This window comes from Salmo trutta, chromosome 11, assembly GCF_901001165.1.
Source record: "Salmo trutta chromosome 11, fSalTru1.1, whole genome shotgun sequence".
Classification (NCBI taxonomy): Eukaryota; Metazoa; Chordata; class Actinopteri; order Salmoniformes; family Salmonidae; genus Salmo; species Salmo trutta.
In genome coordinates, this window is record NC_042967.1 from 20,751,488 (window position 1) to 20,772,203 (window position 20,716).

At 43.4% G+C, this 20,716-nt stretch overlaps 1 protein-coding gene across 1 annotated transcript in view; it reads right to left on the minus strand.

The window, feature by feature from the left end:
- The window catches only part of LOC115202449 (fibronectin), a 25,138-nt gene extending 6,629 nt beyond the window's left edge, over nt 1-18,509 (minus strand). The window contains exons 1-6 of the mRNA XM_029766600.1: nt 18,337-18,509; nt 17,684-17,806; nt 16,144-16,444; nt 15,877-15,919; nt 7,229-7,498; nt 6,834-7,103 (exon numbers count right to left, since the gene is read on the minus strand). Of these exons, the coding sequence (XP_029622460.1) occupies nt 6,834-7,103; nt 7,229-7,498; nt 15,877-15,919; nt 16,144-16,444; nt 17,684-17,806; nt 18,337-18,452 (1,123 nt within the window). The 5' untranslated portion in view covers nt 18,453-18,509. The remainder of the gene's footprint in view (nt 1-6,833; nt 7,104-7,228; nt 7,499-15,876; nt 15,920-16,143; nt 16,445-17,683; nt 17,807-18,336) is intronic.
- Nucleotides 18,510-20,716: the final 2,207 nt, after the last annotated feature.

The window sequence follows — 20,716 nt, forward strand, 5'->3', positions numbered from 1 at the left end:
GAAAATTCAACGTTGAGCTGGCTCAAGCAGAATCTCTGTTCTCATTGCTCAAGCATAATGTCCTAGGGTTGTCATCTGATGAAGATCATCAAAGCTTAGTGCTGCATTTAGCTGTGGTTTGGGTTTATGTGACATTATATGCTAGCTTGAAAAATGGGTGTTTGATTATTTCTGGCTGGGTACTCTGCTGACATAATCTAATGTTTTGCTTTCGTTGTAAAGCCTTTTTGAAATCAGACAGTGTGGTTAGATTAACGAGAGTCTTGTCTTTAAAATGGTGTAAAATAGTCATATGTTTGAAAAATTGAACTTTTTGCATTTTTGAGGTATTTGAATATCGCGCCACGGGATTACACTGGCTGTTGAGTAGGTGGGACACAAGCGTCCCACCTAGCCCATAGAGGTTAATAATGTTGCAATACGGTTGTACTCATTTCATATGTACAATTCATCCGGAATGTATTCAGACCTCTTGACTTTTTCCACATTTTGTTATGTTACAGCCTTATTCTAAAATAGATTTTTGTACACACAATACCCTAGAATGACAAGGCAAAAACAGGTTTTTAGAAATGTTAGCAAATGTATTACAAATAAAAAAACAGAAATACCTTATTTACATAAGTATTCAGACCCTTTGCTATGAGACTCGAAATTGAGCTCATCCTGTTTCCATTGATCATCCTTGAAATGTTTCTAAAACATGATTGGAGTCCACCTGTGGTAAATTCTAATGATTGGAAAGGATTTGGAAAGGCACACACCTGTCTATATAAGGTCCCACAGTTGACAGTGCATGTCCGAGCAAAAACCAAGCCACAAGGTGGAAGGAATTGTCCGTAAGAGCTCCGAGACAAGATTGTGTCAAGGCACAGATCTGGGGAAGTGTAGCAAAAGCATTCTGCAGCATTGAAGGTCCCCCAAAACACAGCGGCCTCCATATTTCTCAAATTGAAGAAGTTTGGAACCACCAAGAGTCTTCCTGGAGCTGGACGCCCGGCCAAACTGAGCAATCGGGGGAGAAGGGCCTTAATCAGAGCTCCAGATTTCCTCTGTGGAGATAGGAGAACCTTCTAGAAGGAAAATAATCTCTGCAGCATTCCACCAATCAGGCCTTTATCCTCTTACATCTAGATGTTCCTCTAGCGGAACACAGCTCCAATATCCAATGATAGGGCGTGGCGCGAATTTCAAACTCCTCAAAAATCCCAAAACTTCAATTTTTCAAACATATGACTATTTTACACCATTTGAAAAACAAGACTCTCCTTTATCTAACCACATTGTCCGATTTCAAAAAGGCTTTACAACGAAAGCAAAACATTAGATTATGTCAGGAGAGTACCCAGCCAGAAATAATCACACACCCATTTTTCAAGCTAGCATATAATGTCACAAAAACCAAAACCACAGCTAAATGCAGCACTAACCTTTTATGATCTTCATCGGATGACACTCCTAGGACATTATGTTATACAATACATGCATGTTTTGTTCAATCAAGTTCATATTTATATCAAAAACCAGCTTTTTACATTAGCATGTGACGTTCAGAACTAGCATTCCCACCGAACACTTCCGGTGAATTTACTAAATTACTCACGATAAACGTTCACAAAAAACATAACAATTATTTTAAGAATTATAGATACAGAACTCCTTTATGCAATCGCTATGTCCGATTTTAAAATAGCTTTTCGGTGAAAGCACATTTTGCAATATTCTGAGTAGATAGCCCGGCCATCATGGCTAGCTATTTTGACACCCACCAAGTTTGGCACTCACCAAACTCAGATATACTATAAGAAAAATTGGATTACCTTTGCTGTTCTTCGTCAGAATGCACTCCCAGGACTTCTAGTTTACACCCAATGTTGTTTTGGTTCCAAATAATCCATAGTTATATCCAAATAGCTGCGTTTTGTTCTTGCGTTCAAGACACTATCCTAAGGGTGACGCGCCGGCGCGTATCGTGACAAAAATTTCAAAATATTCCATTATCGTACTTCGAAGCATGTCAAACGCTGTTTAAAATCAATTTTTATGCGATTTTTCTCGTAAAATAGCGATAATATTCCGACCGGGAGACGTCGTTTTCGTTCAAAGACTGAAAGTGTAAAATGGACTCTTCACGTGCACGCGCGCACCCGTTTCATTGTTCTCAGATCGACCACTATCCAAATGCGCTACTGTTTTTCAGCCAGGGACTGCAGAGTCATCATTCCCCGTTCTGGCTTCTTCTGAGAGCCTATGGGAGTCTTAGAAAATGTCACGTTACAGCAGAGATCCTCTGTTTTCGATAAAGAGGCTATAGAAGGCCAACAAATGGTCAGAGAGGGCACTTCCTGTTCAGAATCTTCTCAGGTTTTGGCCTGCCATATGAGTTCTGTTATACTCACAGACACCATTCAAACAGTTTTAGAAATTTTAGGGTGTTTTCTATCCAAATCAGGGGAGTGGCCAGACGGAAGCCACTCCTCAGCCACTCCTCAGCAAAAGGGTCATGACAGCCCACTTGGTGTTTGCCTTGGTCTACCCATAACGACGAACATCACAGAAGATCCCACCACCAACGGACCAAGCAGCGTGATCAGGAGTGGACATGGGAGGAAATACTGGACGGGAAAGGACCCTGGAGTCAGTCCGAGTATCGCCTTCCGAGGGAGGAGATTGAGGCAGCGAGAGTGGAACGGCGATATTACGAGGCATTATACCAACCACGAGGCAGGCACGAGTAACAGACCCCAATTTTTTTTGGGGGGGGGGCACACGGGGAGATTGGCAGAGTCAGGGTGGAGACCTGAGCCAACTCCCCGTGCTTACCGTGGGGAGCAGGTGAACAGTCAGGCACCGTGTTATGCTGTGATGTGCACTGTATCTCCAGGTGCGCTCTGTGCCTGCGCCCCGCATTTGCCATGCTGGAGTGGGCATTCCGCCAGGACGGATTGTGCCAGCTCAGCACTCCTGGTCTCCAGTACGCCTCCTCGGTCCAGGATATCCTGTGCCGGGCGAAAGTAAGCATCCAGCCAGGACAGGTTGGCACAAAAAGGACTCTGACCATGAGAAACAATATTCTCTGGTCTGATGAAACCAAGATTGAACTCTTTGGCCTGAATGCCAAGTGTCAGGTCTGGAAGAAACCTGGCACCATACCTTCTGTGAAGCATGGTGGTGGCAGCATCATGCTGTGGGGATGTTTTTCAGCATCAGGGACCAGGAGAGGGAAAGATGAATGAAGCAAAGTACAGAGAGATCCTTGATGAAAACCTGCTCCAGCGTGCTCAGGACCTCAGACTGGGGCGACATTTCACCTTCCAACATGACAACGACCCTAAGAACAGAGCCAAAACAACGCAGGAGTGGCTTCGGGACAAGTCTCTGAATGTCCTTGAGTGACCCAGCCAGAGCCCGGACTTGAACCCGATCGAACATCTCTGGAGAGACCTGAAAATAGCTGTGCAGCAACACTCCCCATCAAACCTGACAGAGCTTGAGAGGATCTGCAGGGAAGAACGTGAGAAATTCCCCAAATACAGGTGTGCCAAGCTTGTAGCGTCATACCCAAGAAGACTCAAGGCTGTAATCGCTGCCAGAGGTGCTTCATCAAAGTACTGAGTAAAGGGTCTGAATACTTATGTAAATGTGATATTTCGTTGTCTCTGATTTATTTATTTATTTTATACATTTGCAAAAAAAAAAAGGTTTGTCATTATGGGGTATTGTGTGTAGATTGATGAGGGATTATTTATTGTTTTCAATTGTAGAATAAAGCTGTAACGTAACAAAATGTGGAAAAAGTCAAGGGGTCTGAATACTTTCCTAATGCACTGTATATACTGTATTCTACAGTATTCTAGTCAATGCCATTCTAGCCAATGCCACTCTGACATTGCTCGTCCTAATATTTAATTCCATTATTTTACTTTGAGATCTGTGTGTATTGCTGTGAATTGTTAGATACTAGGAACACAAGCGTTTCGATAAACCCGCAATAACATCTGCTTAATATGTGTATGTGACCAATAACATCTGCTAAATATGTGACCAGTAACCTCTGCTTAATATGTGACCAGTAACCTCTGCTTAATATGTGACCAGTAACCTCTGCTTAATATGTGACCAGTAACCTCTGCTTAATATGTGACCAGTAACCTCTGCTTAATATGTGACCAATAACCTCTGCTAAATATGTGACCAATAACCTCTGCTACTTTTCCCACCTTCAGTTGTGGGATCTTGTCTTTGTGTTGCATGTGTTTGCACACTTAGCTTTTCGTTCGTTGTATAGTTTTTGCTGGTTCACATTTATAAATAAATATGATGAACACAACTCACACTGCGCCTTGGTCTACCCATAACGACGAAAGTCACAGAAGATCCAACGGACCAAGCAGCGTGATCAGGAGTGGACATGGGAGGAAATACTGGACGGGAAAGGACCCTGGAGTCAGTCCGGGGAGTATCGCCTTCCGAGGGAGGAGATTGAGGCAGCGAGAGTGGAACGGCGATATTACGAGGCATTATACCAACCACGAGGCAGGCACGAGTAACAGACCCCAATTTTTTTTTTGGGGGGGGGCACACGGGGAGATTGGCAGAGTCAGGGTGGAGACCTGAGCCAACTCCCCGTGCTTACCGTGGGGAGCAGGTGGACAGTCAGGCACCGTGTTTTGCTGTGATGCGCACTGTATCTCCAGTGCGCATTCATAGCCCGGTGCGCTCTGTGCCTGCGCCCTGCATTTGCCATGCTGGAGTGGGCATTCAGCCAGGACGGATTGTGCCAGCTCAGCACTCCTGGTCTCCAGTACGCCTCCTCGGTCCAGGATATCCTGCGCCGGCTCCGTGCACTGTGTCGCCAGCGCGCATTCACAGCCCAGTGCGTCCTGTGCCAGCGCCCCGCATCTGCTGGGCGAAAGTAAGCATCCAGCCAGGACAGGTTGTGCCAGCTCTACGCTCGTGACCTCCAGTGCGCCTCCATGGTCCAGTATATTCTGTGCCTGCTCCTCGCACTCCCCCAAAGCGCCTCCCCAGTCCAGTACGTCCTGTGCCTGCTCCTCGCACTCGCCCTGAGGTTCATGTTACCAGTCTGGCTACCTGTGCCAGCCCCACGCATCAGGCCTCCAGTGCGCCTTCCCAGTCCAGAGCTTCTGGCGACAGATCCCAGTCCAGAGCCTCCGGCGACAATTCCCAGTCCAGAGTCTCCAGCGGCGGCCTGCAGTCCAGAGTCTCCAGCGGCGGCCTGCAGTCCAGACTCTCCAGCGGCGGCCTGCAGTCCAGACTCTCCAGCGGCGGCCTGCAGTCCAGACTCTCCAGCGGCGGCCTGCAGTCCAGACTCTCCAGCGGCGGCCTGCAGTCCAGACTCTCCAGCGGCGGCCTGCAGTCCAGACTCTCCAGCGGCGGCCTGCAGTCCAGAGTCTCCAGCGGCGGCCTGCAGTCCAGAGTCTCCAGCGGCGGCCTGCAGTCCAGAGTCTCCAGCGGCGGCCTGCAGTCCAGAGTCTCCAGCGGCGGCCTGCAGTCCAGAGTCTCCAGCGGCGGCCTGCAGTCCAGAGTCTCCAGCGGCGGCCTGCAGTCCAGAGTCTCCAGCGGCGGCCTGCAGTCCAGAGTCTCCAGCGGCGGTCGGCAGTCCAGAACCTCCAGCAGGGGTTTCAAGTTCAGAGACTCCGGCGATGATCTACAGTCCGGTTCATCCAGCGACGATCCACGGTTCGGAGCTTCCGGCGATGATCCACGGTCTGGTTTCTCCAGTGACACAAAAGCGGAGGGATCAGCGGGCGGAGTGGGGGCTATGCCCCGAACCGGAGCCACCACCAAGAGGAGATGCCCACCCGGACACTCCCCTATAGGTTCAGGTTTCCGGTCGGGAGTCCACACCTTTGGGGGGGTACTGTCACGCCCTGACCTGAGAGACGTTTTTCTCTGTTTGGTCAGGTCACGGTGTGATGTGGGGTGGGCATTATATGTGTTATATTTCTATGTTGTCTTTTTCTTTGATTGGCCTAGTATGGTTTCCAATCAGAGGCAGCTGTCTATCGTTGTCTCTGATTGGGAATCATACTTAGGCAGCCCTTTTTCCCACCTTCAGTTGTGGGATCTTGACTTTGTGTTGCATATGTCACCAATAACCTCTGCTAAATATGTCACCAATAACCTCTGCTAAATATGTCACCAATAACCTCTGCTAAATATGTCACCAATAACCTCTGCTAAATATGTCACCAATAACCTCTGCTAAATATGTCACCAATAACCTCTGCTAAATATGTCACCAATAACCTCTGCTAAATATGTGACCAACAACATCTGCTAAATATGTGACCAATAAAATTTGATTTGATTTGTTTGCATTATTTTGGCAGTTACCTGTGTGTAATTAAAGGGACATGTCTAACATTTTCAACTTCACATTCATCATCTCCAGCACCACCCCAACATCAACATACTGTATGTGAAAATGGTGCGTTTTATTGTTTTGTAGTAAACAAGATAGAGGAAGATATGTGTTTCCAATGACATCATCGGTGCGCATTGTCTGATTTTTAACCAATTATGTGTAGACATTGTCTACTAATTGCTTACTAATTGTCTACTAATTGGTTAAAGATTTCTTTGGAAACACGTATCTTCCTCTATCTTGTTTACTAGAAAATATAGAAAAGCGCCATTTTCACATGTCGATTTTGGGGTTGTGCTTGAGATGATGAGTATGAAGTTGAAACATTTAGAAAGTACGCTTTAAGGAAGTCTATATAATTTTGACATTCAGGAAGCATAATTGTACTATGAGTCAATGTGAGGGTGAAACAGTTGTTCAAAAAAACTACACAAAGCCTTACTTGTGCAGATGGTTGTAGAAACAGGTTCACTTTGTTCCCCATTCTTTAGAACAGTTGAGACACCGATAGTGTACTGAGTCCCCAGTTGAAGATCAGACAATATTATGTAGCAGTCTGTAGCATTTGCTGCTTTAGTCTCTGTTCCTGGGCTGCTGTAGGACACGAGGAAGCTCTGAGGGGTTTGGTCCAGTCCAGGAGCCTTCTTCCATTTTAGAGTGAAAGCGGTTGCTCCAGACTGGACTATCATTACATCTCTAGGTGTCGGGACCTCTGGAATGAAAACCAAATGTGTGGTTAGAGAAGCGATTGGGTCAATTTTCATTATAACATACAGTATATTAAACAAATAAACAAAAGCCATGATGACAAACACAAGGATGACAAACACAAGTTACCTGTCGATACAGATGCTGAGACCCTTCTTCTGCTTTGGCTGCCATTATCTCCCTCTGTAGCCACATTGAACTCATATCTTCTACCAGGTTCGAGGCCATTTATTTTAACATTAAGCACGCCTTTAACTCTTAGACTGCTCTCTTCCCCGTCACACTTCCAAGTCACTATGAACTTCTGTGGTCCCGTCCATTCCTCAGGGGAACCCCAGCTCAGAGACACAGAGTCTGACGTCACTGACTGGAACTGGATCTCACCAGGAGGGGGCAGCACTGGTTAAGGAGTGAATAAGCAATTGGCAATAGTTATACATGAGTGCACCCAACCAGCTGTTAACAATTTACTTTGAACCTTCTTTGAAGAAATCACAGGTCTCAACAACACAGTGATGGGTTTCAATACCTAGGACCAAAGAACTCTGAAAAATCATGTACTTGTGCTTTTAAAATGATTTTACTTTGTGCTCAAACCATAGCCATGGCAATTTATGGGCAGCATTCTGCATGGAGAGCTCTAAGCGAATGTTTACAATGCTAAACTTGGCGAAAAGGGAATGGGAACAATATTAAATAAGGAATATGGCATTCTCTAGCCCTCAGTTCGCAGGCCTGCTCCTGCCCATGTCAAACACGTTGGTGTAGGACTACTAGCCAAGCAAGCAACACAGTGCAGGGTGCGGCCCTGAAACTGGTGCTTTCCACCCGCTGAAGCTGGATTGAGGATAGTGATTTTCTCCACTATGATTTGCGTAGCTGTACATTTGTATTCCGTTTTAATAGGCACAATCTTAGTTACAACACCCCTCTTTCACACACGCACACGTGTTCACCAAAAACACCACCTAATTTCTTATATTTTAGAGATTTTAGGATGGTTAGCTGAATAGTAAAAAAAAATCTCATATGGCCAAAACTCAGCGCTCACCACTAGAAAGAATGTGTTTTGATTAAAACAAAATCCAGGAAGGCTATGCAGTTTGTTAACACCATCTGCTCTAATTTGCTCACGAAACAGTAATTCAAGATCTAAATGCATATTCCCATGAAACTGATCGAGATCAAATGATTGACATGCAGACACAGTTTGGACATTTCACTGTTAGAATGTTTAAAATTAATATTAATATACAATTTACCAACAAGCTCTCACAGTCTCAAGTCAGAATTAGACGTTCATCCATGTTTGTCAAACTACAAATTTCTAAAGTGTTTGAGGTTACATTTAAGCATTAACTCTGAATGTTTAAGGTTATGGGTAAAGTTGAGGCATTAACTCTGAATTCTTAAGGTTTGGCATTAACACTGAATGGTTAAGGTTAGGGTTAAGGTTTAGGAGAGGCTTAAAACGCTCGATTCGGACATGCACTCTTTAGAACCAGATGCATCCTCGTCCACATCACCCTAGCAAAACCAAAACCTACTTTAAGGTAACAGCGCTCACTGTTGCCCCTACTGGCCCTAGTGGCCGGTTTCCAGGTCATCTCCCGACGTCCTCAGACATGGATGGATGTCGAGTACTGACTTATATCACAGGTAACCAACCTGGATTTACATTGGTAATACCATTGTGTGGTCATAGGTAGACGTTGCAATTGTACTGTAGGATGCATTTTATGTATATTTTATAATAATATAAATGGGAACATCCATAAATTACATCCTAACTAATCCATGGATTAACAGAAATTAATGTAACCTAATGACGGGCATTAAAGGTAAATGTACTGCTGGTGACATATGTAATGGGAAATTGATACGTATTTTAGATGCTTTCCGTTTCACTGACAGCTGCATCTCAATAATCAGCTAAGCCTATTGTCACGCGCGCTGCCCAAATTGCAGGCTTCCCAAGAAGGCATAAGGCCTACACACTTGTGATTTGAAACAATCCACAGCGTTAAAAGAAGCTACTGATCCTCTGTGGCTGTCATGCTCTCTGGTGAAGTTTTATTTAATTCTGTATAGACAGGAGTAATTCAATAATTTATTTCAATTGACTTTAAGCTGCAGTGGTACTGTTACCAAATCTTGTCCTATGTTTAGGTTACTCATCACATTAGGAATTATATTTGATTGTTAACCTGCAAATACTTTATTAGAAAGGAGTAAAAAAAATTTTTTTTAATTACTCAGCACCCCCTACTCAAAATATTTAAAAAAATGTTTTGCATGTTATTTTGGCATTATTACATGTCACATATCAGTTTGCAAACAATGTAATATATATATTACATTATATATAGTATATAATTGAGCTAATAAAGCCGCATACAAGGAGGCAGCTCCAAGCAGGTGTTTCAGCCTAGCTCAGTGCTTTCTGTGGTGTTGGGGCGGGCCAGCAGAACATACGGATCATTACCCAGTGATTGGCTCAGTGTTCTGTCACTCATAGGGAAACTACGTCACCGCAAAGTGTAAGGGTAGACATTGAAAATTATAGCCCTTTGGCTGCTGACATTGGAAGTGCCCATCCATGAAGGCTCAAGGTCATTGGCCACGTAAATCATGTTATATCTACAGTAGCTTTAATTGGACTGATCATGTCAACATCATACTTTCAAAATCTTAGCTAGCAGTCATCATCATGAATCAAGTGGACAATCTACTGGCAAATCCCTTTGAATCCTTGTCATATGAAGATAAATAATGAAGAGAAATTATAGATAAAAAGTATCGGTGTTCATCGGCCATTGGACATAAACATTACACAACAAGTTAGAAATCGCAAATTTAACAATGAATGGTTTGGAAGGTGAGGCCAAAATGTATTGTATGCTGCTGCATAAATGATGTAATATACCAGGGAGATATGTATACTGTAGCTAAGAACGTAATACTAAGCGTATGTTGTTAGTAGCCCATGTGCATCACCCTAAAAATGTGGTCTATTTACCACTCTTAATTTCGCCTACTGTTCTGACTTGGTGGTGCACATGTAGCCTATAGCCTGTTTTAGAGAAAAGTAATCATCGAAAATTGTAAGAGCTTTCATTGTCTGCTTATATGCCCCCGTTGTTTATCCTACGTTTCTGACTTGGTGTACAGGGAGAGCACTGTAAGAACGGCCCATGTTCTGAATTCTGTCGCTGTACATTTCAAAAGTGCTGAACAAATAGTTATATTGACTACGTTCGTCTTAGCTCGCTCATTAATGTCTTAATCAAAATTACGGATTGTCTCTTATGCGCTCGTCATTCCCTTATGCCATAGTTTGTACATCTCAATTGTCAGTAGAAACCACATTTGTTTAAGAAAGTCAGTCATATCAGCTGTTTTTTTTTAAAGACAGTAAATGAGGCTGAATGAACTGTTTCACTGCCAGACAAGGCTCCACTGATAGCCAGATGGAGCAGTGGTAAGGTGCTGGGACTCTGCTGTTGGGACAGCTTTATGTAGACCCTAACAGTTTGTGGGCACCATTTGTCTGTCACGTCCTGACCAGTTAAGGGTTATTTGTTATTGTAGTTTGGTCAGGACGTGGCAGAGGGTATTTTGTTTATGTGGTTCAGGGTGGTGATTTATTTAGTAGGGTGTTGGTTTAGTTAGTTCCGGGTTTTTGGGGTTATGTTCTAGGTTTGTATTTCTATGTGGTCTCTAGTCTTTTGTATTTCTATGTCTAGTTTATTGGGGTTGGACTCTCAATTGGAGGCAGGTGTTTTCTAGTTGCCTCTGATTGAGAGTCCTATATATGGGTATGTGTTTGGTTAAGTGTTTGTGGGAGATTGTTTCTTGTTTTGCGTGTGTGAGCCTGACAAGACTGTTTTGTTGTTCGTTCGTTCTTCATTTAGTTATTTTGGTGTTTTCTTGGTTTAAAATAAAATTTAAGATGAGCATCCACATTCCTGCTGCGTTTTGGTCATCCATTCCCGACGACAACCGTTACATAATCTCCCAACATAAAAGGACCAAGCAGTGGAGAAAGGAGCCAAGGGAATTCAGTCTGGACTATAGGAAGCAGCGCGCTCGGGAGGAGATGGCATCCTGGTCGCTGGAGGTATTGGAGTCTAGGATTGACTGGACATGGGAACAATTACTGGACCACTGTGACAACCTGCCTGGGAGGAAGGTAGAGCACGAGAGGCACCCCCAATAATTTTTTGGGGGGGGCACACGGGTTGTTTGGCTGGGCCAAGGGTGAGCCCTAAGCCAGCTCCCCGTGTTTATATGGAGGCGTATGGAGTGGAGGGTGCCGTGTTTTGCTGAAGTGCGCACAATCTCGCCCATACGCACGCACAGTCCGGTGCGAGTTATTCCAGCCCCTCGCAGGTGCCGTGCTAGAGTGGGCATCCAGCCTGGTAGGAGGATGCCTGCGCAGCACGTCTGGTTGCCGGTACGCCTCCTAGGACCAGGCTACCCTACTCCCGCTCTACGCACGGCAACCATCAGGCCACTGCACAGCCCAGTTCGCCCTGTACCAGCACTCCGCTCGTACAGGGCTACTAGTTCCATCCAGCCAGGACGGGTTGTGCAGGAGGTGAGATCAAGACCGCCTGTGCGCCTCCATGGCCCGGTGTTTCCAGTTCCTGTCTCTCGTGCTGACCCGGAAGTGCGAAACCCCAGTCTGGCACGTCCAGTACCAGCACCACGCATCAAGCTTCCAATGAGTCAGTCCAGTACAGCCTGTTCCTGCTCCTCGCACTAGCCCTGAGGTGCGTGTTCCCAGGCTGATACCTCCAGTACCAGCACCACGCATCAGGCTTCCAGTGCGTCAACCCAGTCCGACTCAGCCTGTTCCCGCTCCCCGCACTAGCCCTGAGGTGCGTGTTCCCAGGCTGATACCTCCAGTACCAGCACCACGCATCAGGCTTCCAGTGCGTCAACCCAGTCCGACTCGGCCTGTTCCCGCTCCCCGCACTAGCCCTGAGGTGAGTGTCCCCAGACTGGCACATCCAGTACCAGTACCACGCATCAGGCTTCCAGTGCGTCAGCCCAGCCTCGAGAGTATCCGGCAACAGTGTGCAGTCCAGAGTATCCAGCAACAGTGTGCAGTCCAGAGTATCCGGCAACAGTGTGCAGTCCAGAGTATCCGGCAACAGTGTGCAGTCCAGAGTATCCGGCAACAGTGTCTAGTCCGGAACCGAGGGAGACTGCCTGTGACCTGGAACCAAGGGAGTCGATCAGCAACCCGGAATTGAGTAAGTCTGTTGACAATCCGGAGCTAAAGATGATTAACTGTGTATCGAATGAGTCTGCCTACAGTGTGGAACAGAAGAGGTCTGCCTACGATCCGGAACGATGGGAGTCTGCCTACGGCCCGAAACTGAGCAAGTCTGTCTGCATTCTGGAGGACAGTAGGCCAGAGCCAGAACCACCTCCTGTATAGGTGGGTTGGGGAGGGGGGGGGTGTAGCACAAGTGCCATCGGTGACGGCAGCCACCCTCCCTTCCCTCCCTTTAGTTTAGCGGGATTTTTTGTTGTTATTGTTTTTTATTTTTTTTATTTATGAGGTGCATCCGGGGTTTGCACCTTTAGGGGGGGTACTGTCACGTCCTGACCAGTTAAGGGTTATTTGTTATTGTAGTTTGGTCAGGACGTGGCAGAGGGTATTTTGTTTATGTGGTTTGGGGTGGTGATTTATTTAGTAGGGTGTTGGTTTAGTTAGTTCCGGGTTTTTGGGGTTATGTTCTAGGTTTGTATTTCTATGTGGTCTCTAGTCTTTTGTATTTCTATGTCTAGTTTATTGGGGTTGGACTCTCAATTGGAGGCAGGTGTTTTCTAGTTGCCTCTGATTGAGAGTCCTATATATGGGTATGTGTTTGGTTAAGTGTTTGTGGGAGATTGTTTCTTGTTTTGCGTGTGTGAGCCTGACAACTGTTTTGTTGTTCGTTCGTTCTTCATTTAGTTATTTTGGTGTTTTCTTGGTTTAAAATAAAATTCAAGATGAGCATCCACATTCCTGCTGCGTTTTGGTCATCCATTCGACGACAACCATTACATAATCTCCCAACATAAAAGGACCAAGCAGTGGAGAAAGGAGCCAAGGGAATTCGGTCTGGACTATAGGAAGCAGCGCGCTCGGGAGGAGATGGCAGCCTGGTCGCTGGAGGTATTGGAGTCTAGGATTGACTGGACATGGGAACAATTACTGGACCACTGTGACAACCTGCCTGGGAGGAAGGTAGAGCATGAGAGGCACCCCCAATAATTTTTGGGGGAGTTTGTTTGTGGGAGATTGTTTCTTGTTTTGCGTGTATGAGCCTGACAGGACTGTTTTGTTGTTCGTTCGTTCTTCATTTAGTTATTTTGGTGTTTTCTTGGTTTAAAAAAAAATTCAAGATGAGCATTCACATTCCTGCTGCGTTTTGGTCCTCCATTCCCGACGACAACCGTTACATTGTCACTGATATAGTGCAATTCATGTATTGTTTAGTGTTGTGTTGTGTAGGGGTTTTCCTGCATGCAAAATAGTTTTTTTTGCCCCACCAAGATTTGCATGCTAAAATCGCCATTGGCCTCTAGTATGAATTCGCTGCACATTATTGATGAAGATAATAGTATTTTCAGACCCACGTGTGTTTCACAACAGCTGATAATCAAAGAAGGCTACAGGGTGTAACTGGTAAGATTGTAACTGGTGGGATCTGAACTCGTTTCCCACTCAGGAAACCAACACAAGTATCCCTGTATCTGTAACGCCCTGGCCATAGAGAGGGTTTTTTGTTCTTTATTTTGGTTAGGCCAGGGTGTTACATTGGGTGGGCGTTCTATGTTCCTTTCTCTATGTTTTGTATTTCTTTGTTTTGGGCCGTGTGTGGCTCCCAATCAGGCACAGCTGAAGCTCGTTGTTGCTGATTGGGAGTCACGCATAAGGAGCATGTTTTTCCTTTGGGTTTTGTGGGTAATTGTTTCTGTTTTGAGTATTTTCCTAACAGGACTGTTTGCTGTCGTTTTTGTTCATTTTTGTAGTGTTGTATTGTTTTTGAATTCAAATTCTAATGATGAACACATCCTCTGCTGCACCTTGGTCCCCTCTTCCAGACAGCCATTACAGTATCCTTATTTCTAATTTAAATTCATATGGAATAGAAACTGAAATCTGGACACTGACTAGAGACCTATAACCTCTCACATGTAGCCTAATATAATATGAACACCTGTAGAATTATGCATTTCTTGCAGTAAAATTATACAGCAAATGTACATTTTGTCTCAGGAACAGGAGTGGAGAAATAAAATGTCTTTCTTTCAGCATCTCATGAGAAAATGTGAATGCGCGTGTAACGTGTTATTTTTGACACATATGCAACCACATAAAATATGCACCCAAGACTAACTAGTCTTGGTTTCATCATTTTCTCAGCTTTTAATTTCTTTAAAGCCGGTCAAACTGTTGACCTTTGGACATTTTGCACGGGAACAATTTTTCCACTGTTTGAGTTACTGTTTTTTCTTCCTGATCCCTAAATTAGGCCTAAGCCAGTAGGATATATAGTCCAGTGCAGACTATCAGCAAAATATATTATTACAGTAAACGAGATAAGGTGTTGACATGCCACAGTATACAGTAAATGGGATAAGGTGTTGACATGCCACAGTATACAGTAAACGGGATAAGGTGTTGACATGCCACAGTATACAGTAAACGGGATAAGGTGTTGAAATGCCACAGTATACAGTAAACGGGATAAGGTGTTGAAATGCCACAGTATACATCTAAGATCAGCATATCTCAGGCATCATATCAGGTTTTCTCATAATCGGGATACAAGCATTTTCGGGATATTGTTGATAAGGGAATAATATGTTTAAAGGTAATGATTAAAGAATCCCACCCTGAAACTTAACTAATTAGTAGTTAGTAGTTTATGTAGCATGTATAATGAATAATTAAAGTACTAAACGTAAGTCCCATAAGGTTTAGTAGAGACCCGGGAGGAAGAGAAATGTATGTGTGTATGAGTGTGCCTAAGAAAATAGCGGGAACAATTAGACTGTGTTTGACCCGATGTAGCGAGAACTTTGAGAAACTTTTGAGAAGACACGGAGTAACTCTCAAGGTTCCTCTAATCTCGGGGGAAAGGAACAGGCAGCGCTGGGTAGTGATTAACAGTGGTGAGAACTCCGGGGAAGGATACAACTCACCTACTGTTCGTGTGTATGTATGTGTGTAGGATATCTACTGTTTGTGTGGAGGTATGTGCGTAAGTAGGGAGTGAGTTATAAAATGAATGTCTTTGTATAATGGACTTCAGAACGTTCTCGTGAATAAACTGTATGAACCTTTTACAGAAGCTGAGTCTTTGACTAATTATTATTAACCCAGTGTCTTACAAACCTTGGGGATTGGTCAGAGCTTATTGATTGTTAGTTATTATCATTGGGATAGAAAATTCTCGTGACAATTGTAAACGGGAAATTATGTTTATATGCGTCAACTCAATAACAGAATACTTGAGTATTCCGAACAATAACAGGATATTGGTGTGCATGCAAATGTGGTCACTGATTTAAAGTCGCAGACAGGGCTACCTCATCATGAGAGTATGAGTCTAACGTCAGCTACATGGGTTGTATAGTAAATAGTATTTAGTATGGTTTGTACACCCAATAGGCTAGAAATAGTTTTGACACAGCCTGTATGTTATGTTTCAACCCATTAACACAGGGGACAAAGTACCAGTGAACTGTGCCTTGAAAGTGTGAACACATACCTTTATTTAAAACCAGGTTTTGATATTGCTCTTCACCTTGAGTCTAATATCAAAAAGGACAACAGAAAAAAAAGTGAGGATCACAAAGGAGCAACATGTCATATGAAATCATCAATATGAAATAGTTTTCAGAACAAGTGCTATTTTATGGAGAAACAAACATTTTGTATAGTGGGATGCAAAAAATGTGCACTACTTCGCATTGGACAATGACGACAACAGAGGAAAGTTATTGTGAGAAAGGGTGGAAGAAAGCAGAAACAATACCTGTCTTCCATCTTGTTGTATCTCCTTATGTCCTATATCATGTCCTTTGTGCATTGTCATTGAACACATACTGCAGATCAGCATCTTGTCTGTCCTGCAGAACACCTCCAGAGGTCTGTTGTGCTCCTGACAGAGTTTCTCCTCCAGGTCTCCAGTCACCTCCACCAGGGTGTGTCTCTGTAGTTTAGGTACTGTGTAGTGCTTCCTGACGTGGGTCTCACAGTAGTACAGGTTGCAGGTCAGACAGGACTTCACAGCTTTGACCTCACAGACATCACAGATCACTTCTCCTGGCCCGATGCTAAGTGGAAGACAGCACAATTAATCTTTTTATTTTTTTTAAATACATAATCTTGTTCGATTTAATGAGCAGCCTGACATTTTAGCATTTCCATTTCCAGTACTAATTCCCTCCTTTCTGAAAATACAGGCTAACCTGAGTGGTAGCTATAGTCATCACAAGTTTAGGCCCTCTTTGTCTCTGTCATACATCTTTAAAATTGCTGTCCATCGATTGGTCGCTCTTTATTGATAGACAACTCTGGGTTGGTCACTCTGCTCTCTCCATTGGTAGTGAGTGGAAACGCCACCCGGATGCTTCATACATCTGGTAAAACATCTGGCTCATTGTTCTGTGTGGCTATATGTTAACATTGTATGCTAGCAGACTTTAAAAAATCTATGAACAATGAACATTTTACATACACACCGAGAACATTAAACTATTACCTTAAAATAAATATTAAAATTGGGTTTAATTAGGACCTTTGTAAATGTGTCATCTGTAGTTTTCTTGCAGTTGAACTGCCTCAACATTGTCTGCCCTTTCTAGCTCGAGCCTACACAAGTGACGTCATAAGTAGGCGAGTGGCGTACTCTAGTGGCCAATACAACGCACAACACCCTTTTCTTGAATAAGAATAGATATATAATACATTTGAATGACGCTTCAAACACACCGACAGCGTCATTGCATTTTGGTACACCAGAATTACATTAATTTCCAATGAAATGCTGTGTTTGCCTTGCAGCATTGTGATGCAGAGGCAGTTGCAGTGCGTTCTGTGTGGTGCATATGTTGGATTTATCAAACGTATGCGTCAAACTGTATGTTGCATACATATCCAGATGATGCTGAATACTATTTTGTACGACACTATTGGTGTGTTCACGGCGTGAGATACTGAGTGACTGATTCCTCTGTTATTTTTCACTGCACATAATCAAATATAGCCTAGTACAAGGAACAAAAATAAATACATCAAATTGGATAAAATAACATCAAACGTTTTAATTTATCTTACTCCTCTTATAGAGTTAGTTAGTTAGCCATAGATTGATCACTTTTCTATTAAATATTTAATTTAACCTTTATTTAACTAGGCAAGTCTTCATGAATAGATAGCTGGGTGTTGGTGACAATGGTCTCTTCAGACAGATCCTGCAAGCAGTAAAAGACTGTCCCACAATTCAATCGAACATACCAGAAACACATATCATGTTATACATACTATGTCAACTGCATGTATTGTTGGTTTACCTTTCATTCCTGGTTTGGTCTCCATCATCACTTGGGTCTATGCTGCTTGAATTCACTGACTGGTTTCTCTGGTCATGCATAGACATATGACTAGCTGTACGTAGCTGTAGATACTTCAAATTGCTGTGAACATAAAAGGTACTCACATTTTTCTTCAAAAGGTCAATACATTTTTTTTTGTATTATTAACTGTGACTCAACTGTGAATTATGAGGTGATCAAGAAAAACGACCATATAAACAATAAATGATCATTAGAAGCACCTTAGTTCTCCTCCATTCTCCAGTGTTCTAGTGGACTTAGGGCTGGGCGTAGGACATTTTATTTTATGCACATGAACACTCAACAGACCAGATTTGTACTACAGCTATAGCTTTTGAAAACGTTCTGATAGTGATATGATAAACACAAACAGAATATTAGTTTAATGGAAATTAAAGACTGCAGTGCATACTGAGGACTAAATTAGGTAAAAATTAGTTCCACCAGTTCATCACTATAGACAGCATACAGCTGACAATTCCAATGTAATCAATTACTATACCTCATAATATGCGTATAATGCCAGTAATTACAATATAATAAACAGTCATCCTGATTGGAAACTGATATCATGAGAAGTGCTACACATTTGGACACACACATACACACACCTCATATCAGGGTCCATATCAGGGTCCATGGTCTCATCAAGATTCTTGTTAGGTGACCCATCCTTCTGTCTTTCTTTAGGGATGGCTCCACCCTCAGCCCCCTGATGATAACTCATTATAACTCTGAGAGGAGGTCTCACAACCCTGAAGAAGACTGGTCTTGTCCCATATCAATCTGTAAATAAGAAGAGTAAATACTAGATATTGACTAAACCTTTTAGACACAAAAACACTGCTTCCCTGCTCTGGGGGTTTATACTGGTGTTTTGTAGCTTAACCACTTAGTGATAAATTCATTGGTAAAAACCACAATACACTGTAACCTCCTCTTCATGTTGTATTATCTTATCCTCCTGAGACCCAGCAATTGATTTTAGTCCTCTCTTGTGGACTTTAGTTTTTGGTCCAGGACCAGGTTTGGGAAACCCTGGGCTACACATAAATAAGATTGTCTTTACAAATCAAGGTATCTGTCCAGCACTACCTCAGTATTATCATAATATAATGCTGATGGTTGCTGTATTATGCTTGTATGATAAATCAGTTGTGTTATAAAGTGGGATTAAAAAAATGTAGTTGTCAATTTAGGGTCAACGATCTACACAAAATACTCTGTAAGTGGTAGTAAAATTCTAACAATTCTTTTAAAAATAAAAAAATAAAACACTAATATATCTTGATTAGATAAGTATTCAACCCCCTGAGTCAATACATGTTAGAATCACCTTTGGCAGCGATTAAAGCTGTGAGTCTTTTGGGGTTAGTCTAAGAGCTTTCCACACCTGAATTGTACAATATTTGCACATTATTCTTTTAAAATGCTTCAAGCACTGTCAAGTTGGTTGTTGATCATTGCTAGAGAGCAAAGGAGGCTGCTGAGGGGAGAATGGCTCATAATAATGGCCATTAATATGAGTGCAAAAGTGGAATGTATTTTATACCATTCCACTTTTTTCCGCTCCATCCATTGCCACAAGCCCATTCTCTCTAATTAAGGTGCCACCAACCTCCTGTGTTAGACAACCATTTTCAAGTCTTTCCATACAGTCGTGGCCAAAAATGTTGAGAATGACAGAAATATTTATTTCCACAACGTTTGCTGCTTCAGTGTCTTTAGATATTTTTGTCAGATGTTACTATGGAATACTGAAGTATAATTACAAGAATTTCATAAGTGGCTTTTATTGACAGTTACATGAAGTTGATGCAGAATCAAAATTTGCAGTGTTGACCCTTCTTTTTCAAGACCTCTGCAATCCGCCCTGGCATGCTGTCAATTAACTTCTGGGCCCCATCCTAACTGGCAGCCCATTCTTGCATAATCAATGCTTGGAGTTTGTCAGAATTTGTGGGTTTTTGTTTGTCCACCCGCCTCTTGAGGATTGACCACAAATTCTCAATGGGATTAAGGTCTGGGGAGTTTCCTGACCATGGACCCAAAATATCGATGTTTTGATCCCCGAGCCACTTAGTTATCACTTTTGCCTTATGGCAAGGTGCTCCATCATGCTGGAAAAGGCATTGTTCGTCACCAAACTGTTCCTGGATGGTTGGGAGAAGTTGCTCTCTGATGATGTGTTGGTGCCATTCTTTATTCATGGCTGTGTTCTTAGGCAAAATTGTGAGTGAGCCTACTCCCTTGGCTGAGAAGCAACCCCACACATGAATGGTCTCAGGATGCTTTACTGTTGGCATGACACAGGACTGATGGTAGCGCTCACCTTGTCTTCTCCGGAAAAGCTTTTTTCCGGATGCCCCGAACAATCGGAAAGGGGATTCATCAGAGAAAATGACTTTACCCCAGTCCTCAGCAGTCCAATCCCTGTACCTTTTGCAGAATATCAGTCTGTCCCTGATGTTTTTCCTGGAGAGAAGTGGCTTCTTTGCTGCCCTTCTTGACACCAGGCCATCCTCCAAAAGTCTTCGCCTCACTGTGCGTGCAGATGCACTCACACCTGCCTGCTGCCATTCCTGAGCAAGCTCTGTACTGGTGGTGCCCCAATCCCACAGCTGAATCAACTTTAGGAGACGGTCCTGGCGCTTGCTGGACTTTCTTGGGTGCCCTGAAGCCTTCTTCACAACAATTGAACCGCTCTCCTTGAAGTTCTTCATCCGATAAATGGTTGGTTTAGGTGCAATTTTACTGGCAGCAATATCCTTTCCTGTGAAGCCCATTTTGTGTAAAGCAATGATGACGGCACGTGTTTCCTTGCAGGTAACCATGGTTGACAGAGGAAGAACAATGATTCCAAGCACCACCCTCCCTTTGAAGCTTCCAGTCTGTTATTCGAACTCAATCATCATGACAGAGTGATCTCCAGCCTTGTCCTTGTCAACACTCACACCTGTGTTAACGAGAGAATCACTGACATGTCAGCTG